The 20081-nt window shown below is 37.9% G+C and overlaps 1 protein-coding gene across 1 annotated transcript in view; it reads left to right on the forward strand.

Annotated features, from left to right (window-relative positions):
- The window catches only part of LRP1B (LDL receptor related protein 1B), a 1676205-nt gene that overhangs the window by 1169794 nt on the left and 486330 nt on the right, over window positions 1-20081 (forward strand). The window contains exons 39-40 of the mRNA XM_068543688.1: window positions 19413-19539; window positions 19669-19820. Coding sequence (XP_068399789.1) covers window positions 19413-19539; window positions 19669-19820 — 279 coding nt within the window. The remainder of the gene's footprint in view (window positions 1-19412; window positions 19540-19668; window positions 19821-20081) is intronic.

The raw sequence follows: 20081 nt of genomic DNA on the forward strand, positions 1-20081 counted from the left end.
TTACCTACCACTGCATGCCCATGGACACTTGACAGTACATATTAAGAATGTTGAGGGAAGGTATAATTTTGTTTAGTTCCAAGAACAAAACACATGACTCAGTTTAGTGTGTCCACATCATACCCGTAAATTTGCATATAAAAATGTCCTCTTCTAATGTGATGATATTTTTTAAATCTCTTTTTCATTTGTACTTTACATTAAGCAATAAATCATTATTCCCTCAATGGAAAAAAAAAATGATCAATTGCTAGACTATGAATAATTATTCTGATGGTAGGAACAAATATAATTTGAATGTTATGAAATATCATAGATACGTAGGAAATGGGTTTGTTTTGAATAAAGAATTTCTTCCCGTCATACTTACAATAAGTCCAACACTTCATTTTATTGTAGAGAACATATTGTGCCTGGCCTATTATCGATTCATGCAGTTCAATTTAACAGGCCTCTTGCTGCTAACTAGTCGATCGGTAGTTTTCTTTTGCATTCTATTAAATTAAAACCTAGTCTATGCCCTCAAGTTGTTATTCCAGACCTTCTTAAGTATCTTTTGTACAGTCATCTTAGCATATAACTATACTTAACTTCTCTCTAGGATGATTGAGGACATCAGGCAAAGAAACCCACATGTACTTCACTTTTTTGTCAGTTTATTCAATGAACACTCCTCGAGTGCCACGCACTGGGAACCAGGTCATGTAAGGACATCTCCGTCTCCTCCTCAGCCTTTAATTCAGTACATCTTGACAAAATAGGACTACTGGCTATGTGAAAGACACAAGTGGACACTGTGAAGTATGATGGTATAAATAAGATGTAGCTTCTGTTCACAACAAGTTTTCTGTTTAAACTTTTAGTTTAAACAAGTACAAAACTTCAGTTAAAAAAATAGTCTCATAATGTAAAGTAAGACTAATTTGGGGGGCATAAAAACACTAGATTGGTATAACTCAAGCTTAAATCTCATATCTAAATTTCATGTTAAAGTGAAAATTTCAATACGGCTATTATAAAATTACATTACATTTTCAGAAAAAGGAGATAGCATATGATTAGAGTAGATAGTAAAAGTGAGGGTAGTAGAAGCAGTGGATAGTAAAAGTGAGGGTAGTAGCAGCAGTGGTGGTGATTAGGAGAGTCTTTATTGAGGAAACTTGAAGGAGAAAGGTTTCTGAGATGGAGTGGGAATATTTTATATGAAGAAGAAATAGAATAATTAAAAAATTGGTAGTGGCAAAGCAAAGGCCATTGCCAAGAACAGAAGTATATAAGGTACATGTAGGGAAGAGTAGGTAATGTAGCTGGGAGATAATTTGGGACCATAAAATTGGCAATGGGATTCCCCACGTTTTAAAACTCCATCCCCAGTTTACCAAGTGAAACATAAACTGGTCCTGGACCCTCTCTCCTAACCCTTCCCTCTGGCCCCAAACAATCCACATAAGCAGAGATCAGAAGTATAATGAGAGTTTACTGAAGTTTGTAGCAGTCTTTAAACTAAGGAATTCTTAGAAATGGTTCTTTATTATCCCAGGGAGAGTGTTATGGAGGAGGGGGAAGGGTTCTTTCTCAGCCCTCAAACCAAGAAATGGAAAGAGTTAGAGGCAAATAAATAAGTCGGAGACTAAAATAAATAGAAAAGAGCAGTAAATGGAAAAACTGTGTGACTTTTTCATGGCAAGTCCTCAGGCCACAAGAAGTCAGATCAAAGTTGGAAGGAGGGAAGAAGATTTTAAAATAGATATGAGATTTAAGTTTGGATTTAGAAAGATCTAGTCTTTTTTGCATGAGAATGAATCTTAACAATATCATTCTGTTTTTAAATAGAATTCTCTTGGAGGTCATGGATTCTTCCTGAGATAGCAAATTCTGGAGAAGAGATATTTAGTAGAGTATAAATAGAATCAGGAGTTGGATAAGTATAAAGTTATTCCTACTTATTCCAACAGAGTTCAGGCTCTTCAATAAATCATGGTAGTGGATGAAATTATCCAAGGAAAAAGAAGTCTAAGGACAAAAATGAAGAATGTTTGCAGTTAGGAAATAATATGATTAAGAGGAGAAAAAAGAAAATTAACAAAAAGGCAAAAGAAATAAAGAGGAAAAAAGCCATTTCAAGTCCTCAGAAAATCACTGTATCATAGAAATCAAGGGAAGAGTTTTAGGAAGAAGAATGTGCCCGCAGGAAAGAGATTAGGAGAGAGAAAAGCAGAAAACAGAACATGCAATTGATGATCAGGATGACATTTTTAATTGTTATGAATTTCAGGAAACTGGCAAGAGCAGAAGCCAAATATAAAGAATTAATAAGTGAAAGATAATTAGAAAGTAGAGCCAGCATATGTAGACTACAGTGACAGAAACTTTGACAATGAAGGAAAAGAGGAAAAAGTAGAAAGTTTATTGAGAATGTAGTAGAGCACACAGAAAGTTTTTCTTAGTATGGAGTCAGGGGGTATGGGCACATATTCATAGGCAGAGGGGTGGAAGAAAATGCATGTAAAGAGGAGACAGATTCCAAGGAGTGTAGGAGGAACCTTGTCAAGGAAGAAGCAATAGAATGGAACAGGAAGAATGGAGGACAGATAGCAGATAGATAAGATTTGCATCTTAAATCGGGTATCTCGGGACTTCCCTGGTGGCGCAGTGGTTAAGAATCTGCCTGCCAATTCAGGGGACACGGGTTTGATCCCTGGTCCAGGAAGATCCCACATGCCATGGAGCAACTAAGCCTGTGCACCACAGCTACTGAGCCTGCACTCTTAAGAGTCCGCGAGCCACAACTACTGAGTGCGCGTGCCACAATTACTGAAGCCCGCGTGCCTAGAGCCCGTGCTCCGCAACAAGTGAAGCCACCGCAATGAGACGCCCAAGCACCACAACGAAGAGTAGCCCCTGCTTGCTGCACTAGAGAAAGCCTGTGCGCAGCAACAAAGACCCAACACAGCCATAAATAAACAAACAAACAAACAAATAAATAAATAGTTTTTAAAAATCAGGTATCTCTAAAAAAACAGATCCTGGAATGAGAAGGGACCAAGCAAAGGTTCAACTGTGAGCAAAGTCCAGACCTCAGACATGCCTTGGAAAGCTTTGGAGGGTAAACCTCACTTAGCAAGGGAGCTTGACTTTGAACTCCCACCCAATTATTCACTGGATGAGGGCAACAACCATGGGGAGACATACACTCCCAAGATTTCTGGCTCTCAGCACTACTTGTGAAAGAAGAGATTCTAGTAGCTGTCCTCTGAAGAAAGTTGGCTATGTGAGCTACTGAAAACAAAAGGACACAGGAGCTGGGCACTGGAGTACATAGAAATAGGAAACAAGATCTGAGGATGTCTAAGTGCAGCACCAACAGTGTCCACTATGGTTTGGAAGCCCAGCTTGGACATTTCCTACCTTTGGGATCTTTTGAAGTATCTTGATCTCAAACGCTTATATCCTTTTTGGTTATTGGGAAGATTAAATGAGGTAAATTTAAATGGGAGGATTAAATTAGGGAAAGTTCTATTCTATTTTTGGAGATGAAGTGAAAGAGATAGAGTATAGCAATAGAATATATTTTAGCGGTTAAAATTAGTGAAATTGAAGAAACTCATAGATGATAGGAGTAGAGTTAGCAGCTTTAAATGAATAAGTAAATTTTGGTGAAACTACTGTGGTGAATAGAATATGAATAAAGTACAATATGAATAAAAGGATTCCAAGCAACATGAGTCCAGCTGGAATGGGTTTCTAGAATCTAATGGGGTATTTATATGACCTTGAGTAATAGTGCTCAGCAACTTAGCAGTAGCAAAATAATGGGGAAAAATGGGCCAAACAAGGAGCAGGTGGTGACAGATTCAAAGTTGGCAATTGTAAGGGAATAACTATGAGTTGCTAATCAGGAGGTGAGGTCTAGAAATTAGTGATGAAATGGAGGGAGACCAAGAACAGGAGATCAGAGTAATGTAAGGCAGAGGCAAAAGAGAGATGAAGGTCCCTGGAACAGATAAGATGAGGAACCAGGAGCTGGGATGTTCATGGGATAAACAACATGAGCCATAAAGTCCCTAAGGATGTCTGCTTGAAGGGAGAAGATGGCAAAATTGTCAGAGATTAGTAAAGCAGTTAAGTGGATTTGGTGGTTAATTGTAACAGAGTGACTATGTGATGGTAAGGGAAAATGGAATCTACAAATTCATAATGTGAATGTTTTAAAATAAGTGCATAGAGGAGGAGAGAAGATGGCGGAAGAGTAAGACGCGGAGATCACCTTCCTTCCCACAGATACAGTAGAAATACATCTACACGTGGAACTGCTCCTACAGAACACCCACTGAGCGCTGACAGAAAACGTCCGACCTCTAAACAGGCAAGAAACTCCCCCCGTACTTGGGTAGGGCAAAAGAAAAAAGAAATAACAGAGACAAAAGAATAGGGACGGCACCTGCACCAGTGGGAGGCAGCTGTGAAGGAGGAAAGATTTCCACGCACTAGGAAGCCCCTTCGCGGGCAGAGACTGCGGGTGGCAGAGGGGGGAAGCTTCGGAGCCACGGAAGAGAGCGCAGCCACAGGGGTGCGGAGGGCAAAGCGGAGAGATTCCTGCACAGAGGCCCGGCAACGAGCAGCACTCACCAGCCCGAGATGCTTGTCTGCTCCCCCGCCGGGGCGGGCGGGGCTGGGAACTGAGGCTTGGGCTTCGGTTGGATCGCAGGGAGAGGACTGGGGTTGGCGGAGTAAACACAGCCTGAAGGGGTTAGTGCACCACAGCTAGCCGGGAGGGAGTCCGGGAAAAAGTCTGCAGCTGCCGAAGAGGCAAGAGACTTTTTCTTCCCTCTTTGTTTCCCGGTGGGCGAGGAGAGGGGATTCAGAGCGCCGCCTAAACGAACTCCAGAGACGGGCACGAGCCGCGGCTAACAGCGCGGATCCCACAGCAACAGGGGCGCAGAGGGAAAAACGGAGAGACTCCCGCACAGAGGCTCGGCGCCAAGCAGCGCTCACCAGCCCGAGAGGCTTGTCTGCTCACCCGCCGGGGCGGGCGGGGCTGGGAGCTGAGGCTCAGCTTCGGTCGGACCGCAGGGAGAGGACTGGGGCTGGCGGTGTGAACACAGCCTGAAGGGGTTAGCGCACCACAGCTGGCTGGTAGGGAGTCCGGGAAAAAGTCTGCAGCTGCCGAAGAGGCAAGAGACTTTTTCTTGCCTCTTTGTTTCACGGCACGCAGGGAGAGGGGATTCAGAGCGCCGCCTAATCAAGCTCCACAGACGGGCGCGAGCCGCAGCGATCAGCGCGGGCCCCAGAGACGGGCGTGAGACGCTGGGGCTGCTGCTGCCGCCTCCAAAAGGCCTGTGTGTGAGCACAGGTCACTCTCCACACCGCCCCTCCCGGGAGCCTGTGCAGCCCGCCACCGCCAGGCTCCCGTGATCCGGGGACAAGTTCCCCGGGAGAACACACGGCGCGCCTCAGGCTGCTGCAACGTCACGCCGGCCTCTGACGCCGCAGGCTCACCCCGCCTCCTCTGTACCCCTCCCTCCCCACGGCCTGGGTGAGCCAGAGCCCCCGAAGCAGCTGCTCCTTTAACCCCGTCCTGTCTGGGCGGGGAACAGACGCCCTCAGGTGACCTACACGCAGAGGCGGGTCCAAATCCAAAGCTGATCCCCAGGAGCTGTGCGAACAGAGAAGAGAAGGGGAAATCTCTCCCAGCAGCCTCAGAAGCAGCGGATTAAAACTCCACAAACAACTTGATGTGCCTGCATCTGTTGAATACCTGAATAGACAACGAATCATCCCAAATTCAGGAGGTGGACTTTTGGAGCAGGATATATTAATTTTTGCCCTTTTCCTTTTTTTTGTGAGTGTATATGTATATGCTTCTGGGTGAGATTTTGTCTGTATAGCTCTGCTTTATAATAGCTTTATTTTACTTCACTATATTATAGCCTCTTTCTTTCTTTCTTTCTTTCTTTCTTTCTTTCTATTTTTTCTCCCTTTTACTCTGAGCGGTGTGGACGAAAGGCTTTGGTGCTCCAGCCAGGCATCAGGGCCATGCCTCTGAGGTGGGAGAGCCAACTTCAGGACACTGGTCCACAAGAGACCTCCCAGCTCCACGTAATACCAAACGGCGAAAATCTCTCAGAGATCTCCATCTCAACATCAAGACCCAGCTTCACTCAACGACCAGCAAGCTACAGTGCTGGACACCCTATGCCAAACAACTAGCAAGACAGGAACACAGCCCCATCCATTAGCAGAGAGGCTGCCTAAAATCATAATAAGGCCACAGACACCCCAAAATACACCACCAGACGTGGACGTGCCCACCAGAAAGACAAGATCCAGCCTCATCCACCAGAACTCAGGCACTAGTTCCCTCCACCAGGAAGCCTACACAACCCACTGAACCAACCTTAGCCACTGGGGACAGATACCAAAAACAACGGGAACTACGAACCTGCAGCCTGTGAAAAGGAGACCCCAAACACAGTAAGATAAGCAAAATGAGACGACAGAAAAACACACAGCAGATGAAGGAGCAGGGTCAAAACACGCCAGATTTAACAAATGAAGAGGAAATAGGTAGTCTACCTGAAAAAGAATTCAGAATAATGATAGTAAGGATGATCCAAAATCTTGGAAACAGAATAGACAAAATGCAAGAAACATTTAACAAGGACGTAGAAGAACTAAAGAGGAACCAAGCAATGATGAAAAACACAATAAATGAAATTAAAAATACTCTAGATGGGATCAATAGCAGAATAACTGAGGCAGAAGAAAGGATAAGTGACCTGGAAGATAAAATGGTGGAAATAACTGCTGCAGAGCAGGATAGAGAAAAAAGAATGAAAAGAACTGAGGACAGTCTCAGAGACCTCTGGGACAACATTAAACGCACCAACATTCGAATTATAGGGGTCCCAGAAGAAGAAGAGAAAAAGAAAGGGACTGAGAAAATATTTGAAGAGATTATAGTTGAAAACTTCCCTAATATGGGAAAGGAAATAGTTAATCAAGTCCTGGAAGCACAGAGAGTCCCATACAGGATAAACCCAAGGAGAAACATGCCAAGACACATATTAATCAAACTGTCAAAAATTAAATATAAGGAAAACATATTAAAGGCAGCAAGGGAAAAACAGCAAATAACACACAAGGGAATCCCCATAAGGTTAACAGCTGACCTTTCAGCAGAAACTCTGCAAGCCAGAAGGGAGTGGCAGGATATACTTAAAGTGATGAAGGAGAAAAACCTACAACCAAGATTACTCTACCCAGCAAGGATCTCATTCAGATGTGATGGAGAAATTACAACCTTTACAGACAAGCAAAAGCTGAGAGAGTTCAGCACCACCAAACCAGCTTTACAACAAATGCTAAGGGAACTTCTCTAGGCAAGAAACACAAGAGAAGGAAAACACCTACAATAACAAACCCAAAACATTTAAGAAAATGGGAATAGGAACATACATATCGATAATTACCTTGAATGTAAATGGATTAAATGCTCCCACCAAAAGACACAGGCTGGCTGAATGGATACAAAAACAAGACCCATATATATGCTGTCTACAAGAGACCCACTTCAGACCTAGAGACACATATAGACTGAAAGTGAGGGGATGGAAAAAGATATTCCATGCAAATGGAAATCAAAAGAAAGCTGGAGTAGCAATTCTCGTATCAGACAAAATAGACTTTAAAATAAAGACTATTACAAGAGACAAAGAAGGACACTATATAATGATCAAGGGATCGATCCAAGAGGAAGGTATAACAATTGTAAATATTTATGCACCCAACATAGGAGCACCTCAGTACATAAGGCAAATACTAACAGCCATAAAAGGGGAAATCGACAGCAACACAATCATAGTAGGGGACTTTAACACCCCACTTTCACCAATGGACAGATCATCCAAAATGAAAATAAATAAGGAAACACAAGCTTTAAATGATACATTAAACAAGATGGACTTAATTGATATTTACAGGACATTCCACCCAAAAACAACAGAATACACATTTTTCTCAAGTGCTCATGGAACATTCTCCAGGATAGATCATATCTTGGGTCACAAATCAAGCCTTGGTAAATTTAAGAAAATTGAAATCGTATCAAGTATCTTTTCCGACCACAACGCTATGAGACTAGATATCAATTACAGGAAAAGATCTGTAAAAAATACAAACACATGGAGGCTACACAATACACTGCTTAATAACGAAGTGATCACTGAAGAAATCAAAGGGGAAATCAAAAAATACCTAGACACAAATGACAATGGAGATACGACGACCCAAAACCTATGGGACGCAGCAAAAGCAGTGCTAAGAGGGAAGTTTATAGCAACACAAGCCTACCTCAAGAAACAGGAAACATCTCGAATAAACAACCTAACCTTGCACCTAAAGCAATTAGAGAAAGAAGAACAAAAAAACCCCAAAGCCAGCAGAAGGAAAGAAATTATAAAGATCAGGTCAGAAATAAATGAAAAAGAAATGAAGGAAACAATAGCAAAAATCAATGAAACTAAAAGCTGGTTCTTCGAGAAGATAAACAAAATTGATAAACCATTAGCCAGACTCATCAAGAGAAAAAGGGAGAAGACTCAAATCAATAGAATTAGAAATGAAAAAGGAGAAGTAACCACTGACACTGCAGAAATACAAAAGATCATGAGAGATAACAACAAGCAACTCTATGCCAATAAAATGGACAACCTGGAAGAAATGGACAGATTCTTAGAAATGCACAAACTGCCAAGACTGAACCAGGAAGAAATAGAAAATATGAACAGACCAATCACAAGCACTGAAATTGAAACTGTGATTAAAAACCTTCCAACAAACAAAAGCCCAGGACCAGATGGCTTCACAGGTGAATTCTATCAAATATTTAGAGAAGAGCTAACACCTATCCTTCTCAAACTCTTCCAAAATATTGCAGAGGGAGGAACACTCCCAAACTCATTCTACGAGGCCACCATCACCCTGATACCAAAACCAGACAAAGATGTCACAAAGAAAGAAAACTACAGGCCAATATCACTGATGAACATAGATGCAAAAATCCTCAACAAAATACTAGCAAACAGAATCCAACAGCACATTAAAAGGATCATACACCATGATCAAGTGGGGTTTATCCCAGGAATGCAAGGATTCTTCAATATACGCAAATCAATCAACGTGATACACCACATTAACAAATTGAAGGAGAAAAACCATATGATCATCTCAATAGATGCAGAGAAAGCTTTCGACAAAATTCAACACCCATTTATGATAAAAGCCCTGCAGAAATTAGGCATAGAGGGAACTTTCCTCAACATAATAAAGACCATATATCACAAACCCACAGCCAACATTGTCCTCAATGGTGAAAAACTGAAACCATTTCCACTAAGATCAGGAACAAGACAAGGTTGCCCACTCTCACCACTATTATTCAACATAGTTTTGGAAGTGTTAGCCACAGCAATCAGAGAAGACAAAGAAATAAAAGGAATCCAAATCGGAAAAGAAGAAGTAAAGCTGTCACTATTTGCAGATGACATGATACTATACATAGAGAATCCTAAAGATGCTACCAGAAAACTCCTAGAGCTAATCAATGAATTTGGTAAAGTAGCAGGATACAAAATTAATGCACAGAAATCTCTTGCATTTCTATACACTAATGACGAAAAATCTGAAAGTGAAATTAAGAAAACACTCCCGTTTACCATTGCAACAAAAAGAATAAAATATCTAGGAATAAACCTGCCTAAGGAGACAAAAGACCTGTATGCAGAAAATTATAAGACACTGATGAAAGAAATTAAAGATGATACAAATAGATGGAGAGATATACCATGTTCCTGGATTGGAAGAATCAACATTGTGAAAATGACTCTACTACCCAAAGCAATCTACAGATTCAATGCAATCCCTATCAAACTACCACTGGCATTTTTCACAGACCTAGAACAAAAAATTTCACAATTTGTATGGAAACACAAAAGACCCCGAATAGCCAAAGCAATCTTGAGAACGAAAAATGGAGCTGGGGGAATCAGGCTCCCTGACTTCAGACTATATTACAAAGCTTCAGTAATCAAGACAGTTTGGTACTGGCACAAAAACAGAAATATAGATCAATGGAACAGGATAGAAAGCCCAGAGATAAACCCACACACATATGGTCACCTTATCTTTGATAAAGGAGGCAAGCATATACAGTGGAGAAAAGACAGCCTCTTCAATAAGTGGTGCTGGGAAAATTGGACAGGTACGTGTAAAAGTGTGAAATTAGAACACTCCCTGACACCATGCACAAAAATAAACTCAAAATGGATTAAAGACCTAAGTGTAAGGGCAGACACTATCAAACTCTTAGAGGAAAACATAGGCAGAACACTCTATGACATACATCACAGCAAGATTCTTTTTGACCCAGCTCCCAGAGAAATGGAAATAAGAACACAAATAAACAAATGGGACCTAATGAAACTTAAAAGCTTTTGCACAGCAAAGGAAACCATAAACAAGACCAAAAGACAACCCCCAGAATGGGAGAAAATATTTGCAAATGAAGCAACTGACAAAGGATTAATCTCCAAGATTTACAAGCAGCTCATGCAGCTCAATAACAAAAAAACGAACAACCCAATCCAAAAATGGGCAGAAGACCTAAATAGACATTTCTCCAAAGAAGATATACAGATTGCCCACAGACACATGAAAGAATGCTCAACATCATTAATCATTAGAGAAATGCAAATCAAAACTACAATGAGATATCATCTCACACCGGTCAGAATGGCCATCATCAAAAAATCTAGAAACAATAAATGCTGGAGAGGGTGTGGAGGAAAGGGAACACTCTTGCACTGTTGGTGGGAATGTAAATTGATACAGCCACTATGGAGAACAGTATGGAAGTTCCTTAAAAAACTACAAATAGAACTACCATACGACCCAGCAATCCCACTACTGGGCATACACCCTGAGAAAACCATAGTTCAAAAAGAGTCATGTACCAAAATGTTCATTGCAGCTCTATTTACAATAGCCAGGACATGGAAGCAACCTAAATGTCCATCGACAGATGAATGGATAAAGAAGATGTGGCACATATATACAATGGAATATTACTCAGCCATAAAAAGAAATGAAATGGAGGTATTTGTAATGAGGTGGATGGAGTTAGAGTCTGTCATACAGAGGGAAGTAAGTCAGAAAGAGAAAAACAAATACAGTATGCTAACACATATATACGGAATCTAAGGGGAAAAAAAAAAAAAAAGCCATGAAGAACCTAGTGGCAAGACGGGAATAAAGACACAGACCTACTAGAGAATGGACTTGAGGATATGGGGAGGGGGTGGGGTGAGATGTGACAGGGTAAGATAGTGTCATGGACATATATACACTACCAAATGTAAAATAGATAGCTAGTGGGAAGCAGCCGCATAGCACAGGGAGATCAGCTCGGTGCTTTGTGACCACCTAGAGGGGTGGGATGGGGAGGGTGGGAGGGAGGGAGATGCAAGAGGGAAGAGATATGGGAACATATTGTATGTGTATAACTGATTCACTTTGTTATAAAGCAGAAGCTAACACACCATTGTAAGGCAATTATACTTCAATAAAGATGTTTAAAAAAAAAAAAACAAAAGAAAAAAGAAAAAAAAAAAAGTGCATATAACCTCAGAGAAAGTTTTGTTCTTCCTTACTTAAATCTACTTCACTTTTATTCTGGACACGATGGCACCTATTTCCTCAGGCATCTCATTGCAGTAACTGTTCTTTTCTATTCGATCATCTTTAACTTACTACATTCAGTGAATCCTTTCCCTTTGCTTTCAAATAGGCTCAGATCCCTCTTATTTGAAAAGAAAAATACTGTCTTATTTCTCTCTGCACGTTTACTTCTCAACTTCTTAGAATAGAAGTAAATGTCTCCTCACTTAACTTCTGAAATGAATTTTCAGCTTTAGTTCTTTCCAGGAATTTCTAAATTTATCCATAGCCAAATCCAGATTTTGTTTTTCAGACTTTTTTTTCACACCCCTTGCCTTCTCGTTGACATTTCTCCACCATTTATCCACTCAAGAGTTTATTTTTTCTGTTACCTTCTTTAACTCTGAGTTTTCTTGTTCCCTCTGACCCCTTCCATGTATTTCCTCTGAGCATTGTATTTCTCTTCTGAGCATCTTTCTCCTCACTTAAAGCTCTGTATGCTATTTTCTCTCTCGCTATATTTATCTTTTAAACATATTTTCATGTTTCTGACATTAATCACTACATTACATCCAATATTTCATCTTCATTCCTTTAATTATATTTACAATTTCCTTTAGAAATGATTTATTTGAACATCCAACTGTCACTGAAACTTACCATGTCCTCCTAGTTTTCATCTACTGACTTTCTTTCCTAACCATGGCGTCTCTTTTTGTGTTATCATGGTTCTTTCGTCCTGACAAGATTGAAACTTACTTCAGACTTTCCATAGGTTTTCATCACCTATTTCCATCTGTCTGTAAATCCTGTCATTCCTTATCTCCAGCTGTCTCTTAGGTTTTCCATTTCTCTCCATTGTGACTCCGAGCTCAGCACTGGCTTAGCCGGAGGATCTCAGTAAGCACTTTTGATTTATTAATTTTGAGCTCCCCAAACAAGATTTACATTTCATCCCACAGAACAAGAAATCTTTGACATGTATAACAATATTTTAAATATTGTTTCTCTGTCTTCACTTCTTCTTAAAAACTTTTCTTCAATATTAATTGTCACATGGATATTTTTCAGGATTCATAGTTAAGAATTGACACACCTTTTCAAATATTAGGTTTATTTTCAGGAAATGTTTATTACTGCTTGGAAACATTAGTGATATGTGTCTTCTAATACTTTATCTACATGTTTACTGATGAGTTCGGGGTGGGGGGGGGAAGGGCTTATAAATGACCACTCTATGTAAAAATTTGAATAACTTTTACCTGGAAATCAAACACTGATTTCCAGGCAATATTACATAGACATTTAAGTGTCAAAATTCATATCACAGGAATAAAGTACAGCATTTTAATATTCTGTTTGATGTTAAAACATGGCAGGTGGTATTGCCAAGAGAAAAGGTGAACCATAATGGAGTAAATTAGCTGAATCCAAGATATAAATGTGCCTTGAAAAGTGGGCATGAAGCCTGTTTTTGAGCAATGGAGACTTGAGGTCTTTTAAAATGTAGCCATATGCAAAATAGAAAGTGTATATGAATTTAGTTCAGCTTGAAAATTCAGTTTCTCCCCTCCGTTGACTTCTTTATTTTTTTGGTAAGGCCTCACTCTCTTTAAAAAAATTAAAATGTAATAATTCTCTTTATGCTAAAAAGTCATTTTCTACCTACAATTAAAAAAAGATGCATAGAAAGTCACAGTATGATACCGAAAAAGTTGGTTAACCTCCCATGATGTATGATCTCTAAGTGAAACACAAACACTCTGTGATTTTTTTTTTTTTCTTGTTAGGCAGTAGGATCTACATTGCCTCTCTTAATTTAGCTTTATATCTCTGCAACCATAAGTAACTTTCTGAAAAGTGTTTCTTTCCATGGCAAAGATTCAGCTTTACATGGTATTTTGGTGTTCAAAAAGTACATATTGTTAAATGGTCTTTCGTTGACTACATATACATATATGCTTTTGGAATATGCTCAATAATATACAGAAGGTCTTGAATGACAGTTTAACATCTGTTGAGATAGCAAAAGTATAGCATAGTTTAACACCATCTCCTAAAGTATCAATGTATTTTGCATCTGAAGACGAGGTAACATATAAAAAAGAAGGAATTAAATTTGATTTGCAATAGAAATAGTGGTGGAATCAGGGTGATAGTTTATAATATTAATATACCATGATGGTCAAGTAATTCAGAAATACCACAATTATTCCCCAAATCACAGCCACCTTTTTCTACAAGTCTCTGAGAGAGGCATACAAACAAATTATAAGGACAAATGAAAGAAAAGTGCGATACTATTTTTCATTAGGAATTTTCCAAAAAATTCTAGTGTAGACACTCTTCTTTCAGATAGTTAGGTCTCACCTACTTTTTTCCAATATGCTTTATTCTCATTTCTTAGCCTCTAAACATAAATCTTGGACCTTACCTCTCCCGCTAAAACGAGAAAAGAAGGACTAGAAATTATCAAAATGCCCTGGGCTATCATTGCAGCTCTGAACTGGTGGAGGAGGAAGAGAACCCAGAAAGGTCATGCCACTTCCCATTGTAAGAGGGAGCCCCTGGTCCAGACCACCAAAGCTATGTCGAATGGAGACCAGCGATAGCCACACAAAACTGTAGGACCTTTTCCTAATTTCTTAAGGGATCTGACCAATAAAAATGTGGTAAAGGGTAAAAGAGAAGTTTAAGATATTCCTTTCTCTATTTACCTATAGAAATCTCCTCAGTGTGTTTCGACGTGGGATATCCAGGATAGGTTGCATATGACTGATATATAAGATGGTTTGAGGTTCATGAAACAAATTAAAATTTTCTGTATAATATTTTAAGAATTCCAAATCAACTCATGAGCACTAGGAGTCTAGGCCCTAGGCATCTCAGTGTTAAATATTTCATAGGAAAATTCATAGATTATAGGGAAACATCAAATATTATATACTGAAAATACCAAAAGTGAATAAAAGATGGACCACTCAGGAAAACCATTGTTAAACCATGTAAATAGCAAACTAATATCATATATGTACACATAAATGTATATGTATATGTACATATTTATTGAAAGGATGGGCAAGGAGGCAGGGCGTAAATAGATACATAAAATACGGAATTAAAAATATAATTTGTGGTGATAAGCCTAACATGCTATGGAATTACAGATGCCAAAGAAATTTTTCTTTCTAAAGCCTTTTTCTCCATACTTCTCCAGTGTTGGCTGGGTACACACATAATAATTGTTTTATATAATTACTTCATATTGGAAAGTAATGAGTCAAGAAGGAATCTAATGTAAAACTTAAGAATAACAAAAACCAGAACAAGGCCTGACGAACAAATAACTTAAAAATATTTTTTAAGCTTAAACGTAAGGAGAGAACAACCCAGCTGGCCTGTATGTTTATTCTGCTTCAAAGGAAAGGTTTATTTCTGAAATTGTTTGTAGGAATAATAACTTCTCTCACCACAGCACTTCCACAGTTTCAGTGTTGAAGCCCCTACTTTCATGTCGTACAGAGACTTACAACTAGCAAGTTTTAAGCATTGCTGGTAGCATTTTTCTCAGGTGATTCTTTACTTACCCATCTGCCTCTGCCATTAAACAGTGACCTTCATAAGGGTCACTAAGTCCAATTCATTTCATATTATCAGTTCCTAGCACTTAATAGGTACCTAATCAATATTTGTTGAATGAGTGCATGACTGCAGTGAAAGGATACATTTGAGAATCATCCACCGAACCACTGTCAAAAACAAAAAAATTAGAAAGTAGTATTCAAGGTTCTACTGCCTCTAGACTCTCTTCCTTTTAGCAGAGTGTTCTGCTATCTGTGGTTGAGTTCTTTTTATATTGCAGGAGCCTCTAAGCAATTCAGGGCTTGAAAAGTGATTTGGGATTGGCACGTAATACTTTCTCAAAACAAAAACTGCACAGAAATGAAGAAAAAGGAAATGTGAAGAAGCCCTCCCAGGAATAGAGGAATACACTGTATTCCTCATAGGCGATGAAGGATGCCAATTCACATATTCATGAAATGTATTCAGACTTTGACAGTACTATATTATTTTCCCTGTGCTTTAGCCTGAAGATGGAGACATTGACACGTTGGCCTACAAGGTATTCAATTAATATGTGTTTTAAGTGATTCTAGTGAAACTGCTAAGCTACTATTCCTTACATATAAAATATATACTATATGTATATAATATATATAAAAGCCTACAGGGCTTCTGTTTTTTGTTTTTGTTATTTTTACAGATAAACTAACACACTGTTGACCTCCACTCTCGCAGAGGACACAATGACATTCTTGATTCTCTTTTCAACCAAGGCAACTGCCTACATAAGAGAATTATGTGATCTTCATTTTTGTGCCAGCATGGCAATTTTTGGTTATTTCAGGTTTTCTCTAGCATATCTGATAAGTATCTATTTCATACTCTCTTAGGTGAAGGATAGGAATAGGAAGAAATAGCAAATATATCGTAAAAACTGCAACCCAGATCTGTGCTCCAGAGAAACAGTTTATCAGTCAAAAAAACCTTAAATTAAAAGAAAATGATTGATTCAAATTAGTGGCTTTTCACTATTGTTCATATATTTAAAATATAAGAATCATATTTAATACTATTTCTTTAACAATTTAGACACGTTCGTTCTTCTCTTTCTTGCCCATACTCCTTTACTCTTTCCCCACCAACTTTGGAGCTTAGTTTTCAGGTTGGCCTTATTTCCCCAAAAATATTTATTTGAAATTATTCAAGGACATTTATAATACATTGAAAGTATATTTTTCAGCTTGAATCTGACTAATTGTGACATAAAAACATTTGTTTTCCTTTATAAGAGCACCTGTGTGTAAACTAATTCTGACATCAGTACAGTTGTCATACGGTAAGTTTAAAAACTTTTGGGGACCAGTAAGTGTATGCTAGGCCTTTGGAAACTCCAACACTACCAAATGGAGTCTTCTACCTATTAACCAAATGTCAATAATTAATTGGAAGTTAGCTTGCGATATGTATTCTTTGCACATGTTCCTGCCAAGAACTTCTGTGTCTAATTAAGACAATAGGGATATTTGTGCTATGATAATTTCTGATAGTATTTCTATAATCCTTCAAACCACTTTTGAATGTCTTTTTTAAATTTTGTGTTTTTAAATTCTGTAACTATAAGCTTCTGTAAATAAGGGAATTTTCAGTGTAGAACAAATTATTATCCAGAGAAATGTCGATCATATAATACAGCATTTGATTTTGACGATTTTGAAAATTTCTGGATCTGGGATAGCCTTGGAAAGTATTTTCAGGGCTAGATTAACCTAATTCTATTCAATTCTTTACTTCCAATTTCAGTTTAAGGAGCAAATAAATTATTCTTTGCCTGACCATCATAAAATGTTGCTTAATTTTGGCAAGTGTAGAATCTTTTAGTTGTATTAAGTTGATAAATATTTTAGCCATAAAAGTGATGCTTGCAGTCAGCTTTGGCTTTACATATTGTGACAGTGTGTCAAATTATTGCTGAAAATTTGAGTAAAATCTGTATTCAAGATAGTTTTATTTTGAATATTTTTTTATTCCTAATTTTGTTGCCATTCATCTAAGCCTCCTGCCTAGAAGTACTGCAAATTTCAAATAAATAGGAACTACTAGGGGAAAAAAGAAAAAGACTTATTTTTAATACTAAGACCTTTTTCATGTTTTGTTTTGTTTTTCAAGTATGGAGATCTTTGTTATACTCCTTATACTTAGGGGAAAATATCACTTGATTTAAGATTATTATATTGTTGTATTATATTTCTATTTGGTGAGACAGCATAGAGAAGAAGGTATAGCCCTGGGTAAGTAAAGCCTGAGTGCAGTTCCCCTATCAGCCATGTGACTGTGGATCATTAACTTCCTGAACTGCAATTTCCAAAGTTGTGAGAATTAAATATGTTAAATGGCTGATTTGACCTACTCACTCGGTATAATATTTTTATTAGTCATTTAGTACATTTGAAAGATTACTATTAAATAAAAGGTATATTATACCCACTGCCTTCCATATTTGAACTCTGGAGTGTATTAAAAGTAGATGACAAGAATCAGATTGAATAAATAAGGGCAGGTCTGTCTTGGCTCCCAAAATGCCTCCTTCACAGTGTAACATCCCTGTCATCTTAGCAAATGACTACTGACTTGTCATTTTAATGTCATTAGTAATGCTAAAATTTCTCCTTGCAAAGTTAAATGAAGCAACACATTTTACCTCTCAGTTAAAATAGTGTTTTTATTTTTAATAATTTTTTAATGCAATGTCCCTTAAAGCTTTAAAAATCGTAATTTTAATAGAAATATAGATATTTCCATGCCTGCTTCAACCTAGATCTAACCAATATTAATTGGATTTCTTGCTACAAAGTTTTCCCTTTTTGATTTATAGAGCTTGTAAATATGAATGAAAGTTTCTTCAGGATTAATATACTTGGGATTCCAGCCACACCTCATATTTGTCTGGGTGTAAAAGTCCAATGCATTTATTTTGTACAGCATTTTCAGGGGAAAAAAATCAACTTTTAAAATAAATCAAAACAATATGCATAAAGGAAATACATATTTTATGTAGTTTATCATTTTTCATGGATAAATAATATAAAATATGAATGTAGGTCTTCTTTGCTTTTCCTATATGCAGTCTCACTTTCTCTTCTTGTGTATGATTGCTGTTATATATGTATTCAGATATGCACAGAATACACACTCATTTTTACCTGAATGAATCAATGATTGCCATATTTTTCTAAACTTTAGTCATTGCTGTTATCTGACAGCTGAATAAAACTTCACTGGGCATAACTTCAAAAGAATAGATCTGATTTATCTGAAAGCATGAATTTCTGTATTGTAATATAAATACTATATTTATTGAATGAATAGGTGAAAGAAACATGGATTATGTACCTTCTGTTTTTTAACATTTCATTTTTTGACATGTTATATTTCAGCATACCATGGATTTTCTTTCTTCTATATTTTATTTTCTTCCACAGTCCTTCCAAATTACGTTAAAAGATTACTAAAATAAGAATGTCTGCTTTGTATAAATTCATGTTTTAAGATGCCTTCACAAGATGATTTATAAAATTCAAAGTTGCATAGCCATTTAGCAATCTAAGTGGACAGAATTGAAAGTTATAATGCATTCATGTATACATTCATAAATTACCTAGTGCTGTAGGTATAATAGTGAATAAGAAAAACGATCACTGTCCTCACTGAGCTTAAAGTCTAATGGGAGCAAAAAATATTAATAAAAAGTAACTTTGTAAGGAAACACAAGTGTAAATTTGCCACTCTAATTCATGCTATGAAGCAGAGTATATGGTGCAATAATCAGGGAGAACACAGAAGGCTTCTTGAGGGAAATGTTTGATATATTAAAAAAACGGAATTAAGCAAGTAGATTGAAAAAAAGCATTTCAGATAGGGAGCAGTGTGTACAAAAGGTATTTTGGAAATTCTTCCTTGTGATTTCTATGAATGGTTAAATTTTTTTAATAATAAAAATTACTTTATTGCAAACAATACACACATATATTGATTTTTAAATGGTATTATTTTCTGTTAGTATGAATGGTATTGCTGTTGTTATTAATAATATGCAGTTTTGTGTTTATCTGCATTTACCTGCAATTTAATTTCAGCTACTTGTTCTGGACTGAATGGGGACAGATGCCATCCATTGGAAAGGCTCGTTTAGATGGCTCAGAGAAGGTTGTCCTCGTAAGCATGGGAATAGCATGGCCAAATGGCATCTCCATTGACTATGAGGTCTGTTGGATTTCTTAAGCATTGAAAGTGCATTAACTGCCAACTTGCATTAGTCTACTTTTAGTGTTCTTATTTTCTTTATAAAACAATCAAAAACAGCTTGTAATACTATTTTTCAATCAACCTTAGGAAAATAAATTGTATTGGTGTGATGCTCGTACAGACAAGATAGAAAGAATTGACCTTGAGACTGGCGGGAATCGAGAGACGGTGCTGTCAGGGAGCAATGTGGATATGTTTTCAGTTGCAGTCTTTGGGGCTTACATCTACTGGTCCGACAGGTAATTTATTTTTTTCATAAGTACTTGAGTCTCAAAATGTTATTTTAGTGCCAATTGCTTTACCCTTGTAGGATTAGCCATTCCTTAGCAAGGTCACAGAAAGGATCTCACAAAACCATGTAATTTCCACAGAAGAGGCAGTCACTCTTGCTATTCCAGGCTCAACCCTTTCAATGTCACAGACTAATGTTGGTTTCTTTCCCTTCTGCTGGGCCATCTGTTACCTTCAGCTTAAATAACTGGCTTGATTTGGATTAAAGA

This window comes from Eschrichtius robustus, chromosome 5 (genome assembly GCF_028021215.1).
Source record: "Eschrichtius robustus isolate mEscRob2 chromosome 5, mEscRob2.pri, whole genome shotgun sequence".
NCBI lineage: Eukaryota > Metazoa > Chordata > Mammalia > Artiodactyla > Eschrichtiidae > Eschrichtius > Eschrichtius robustus.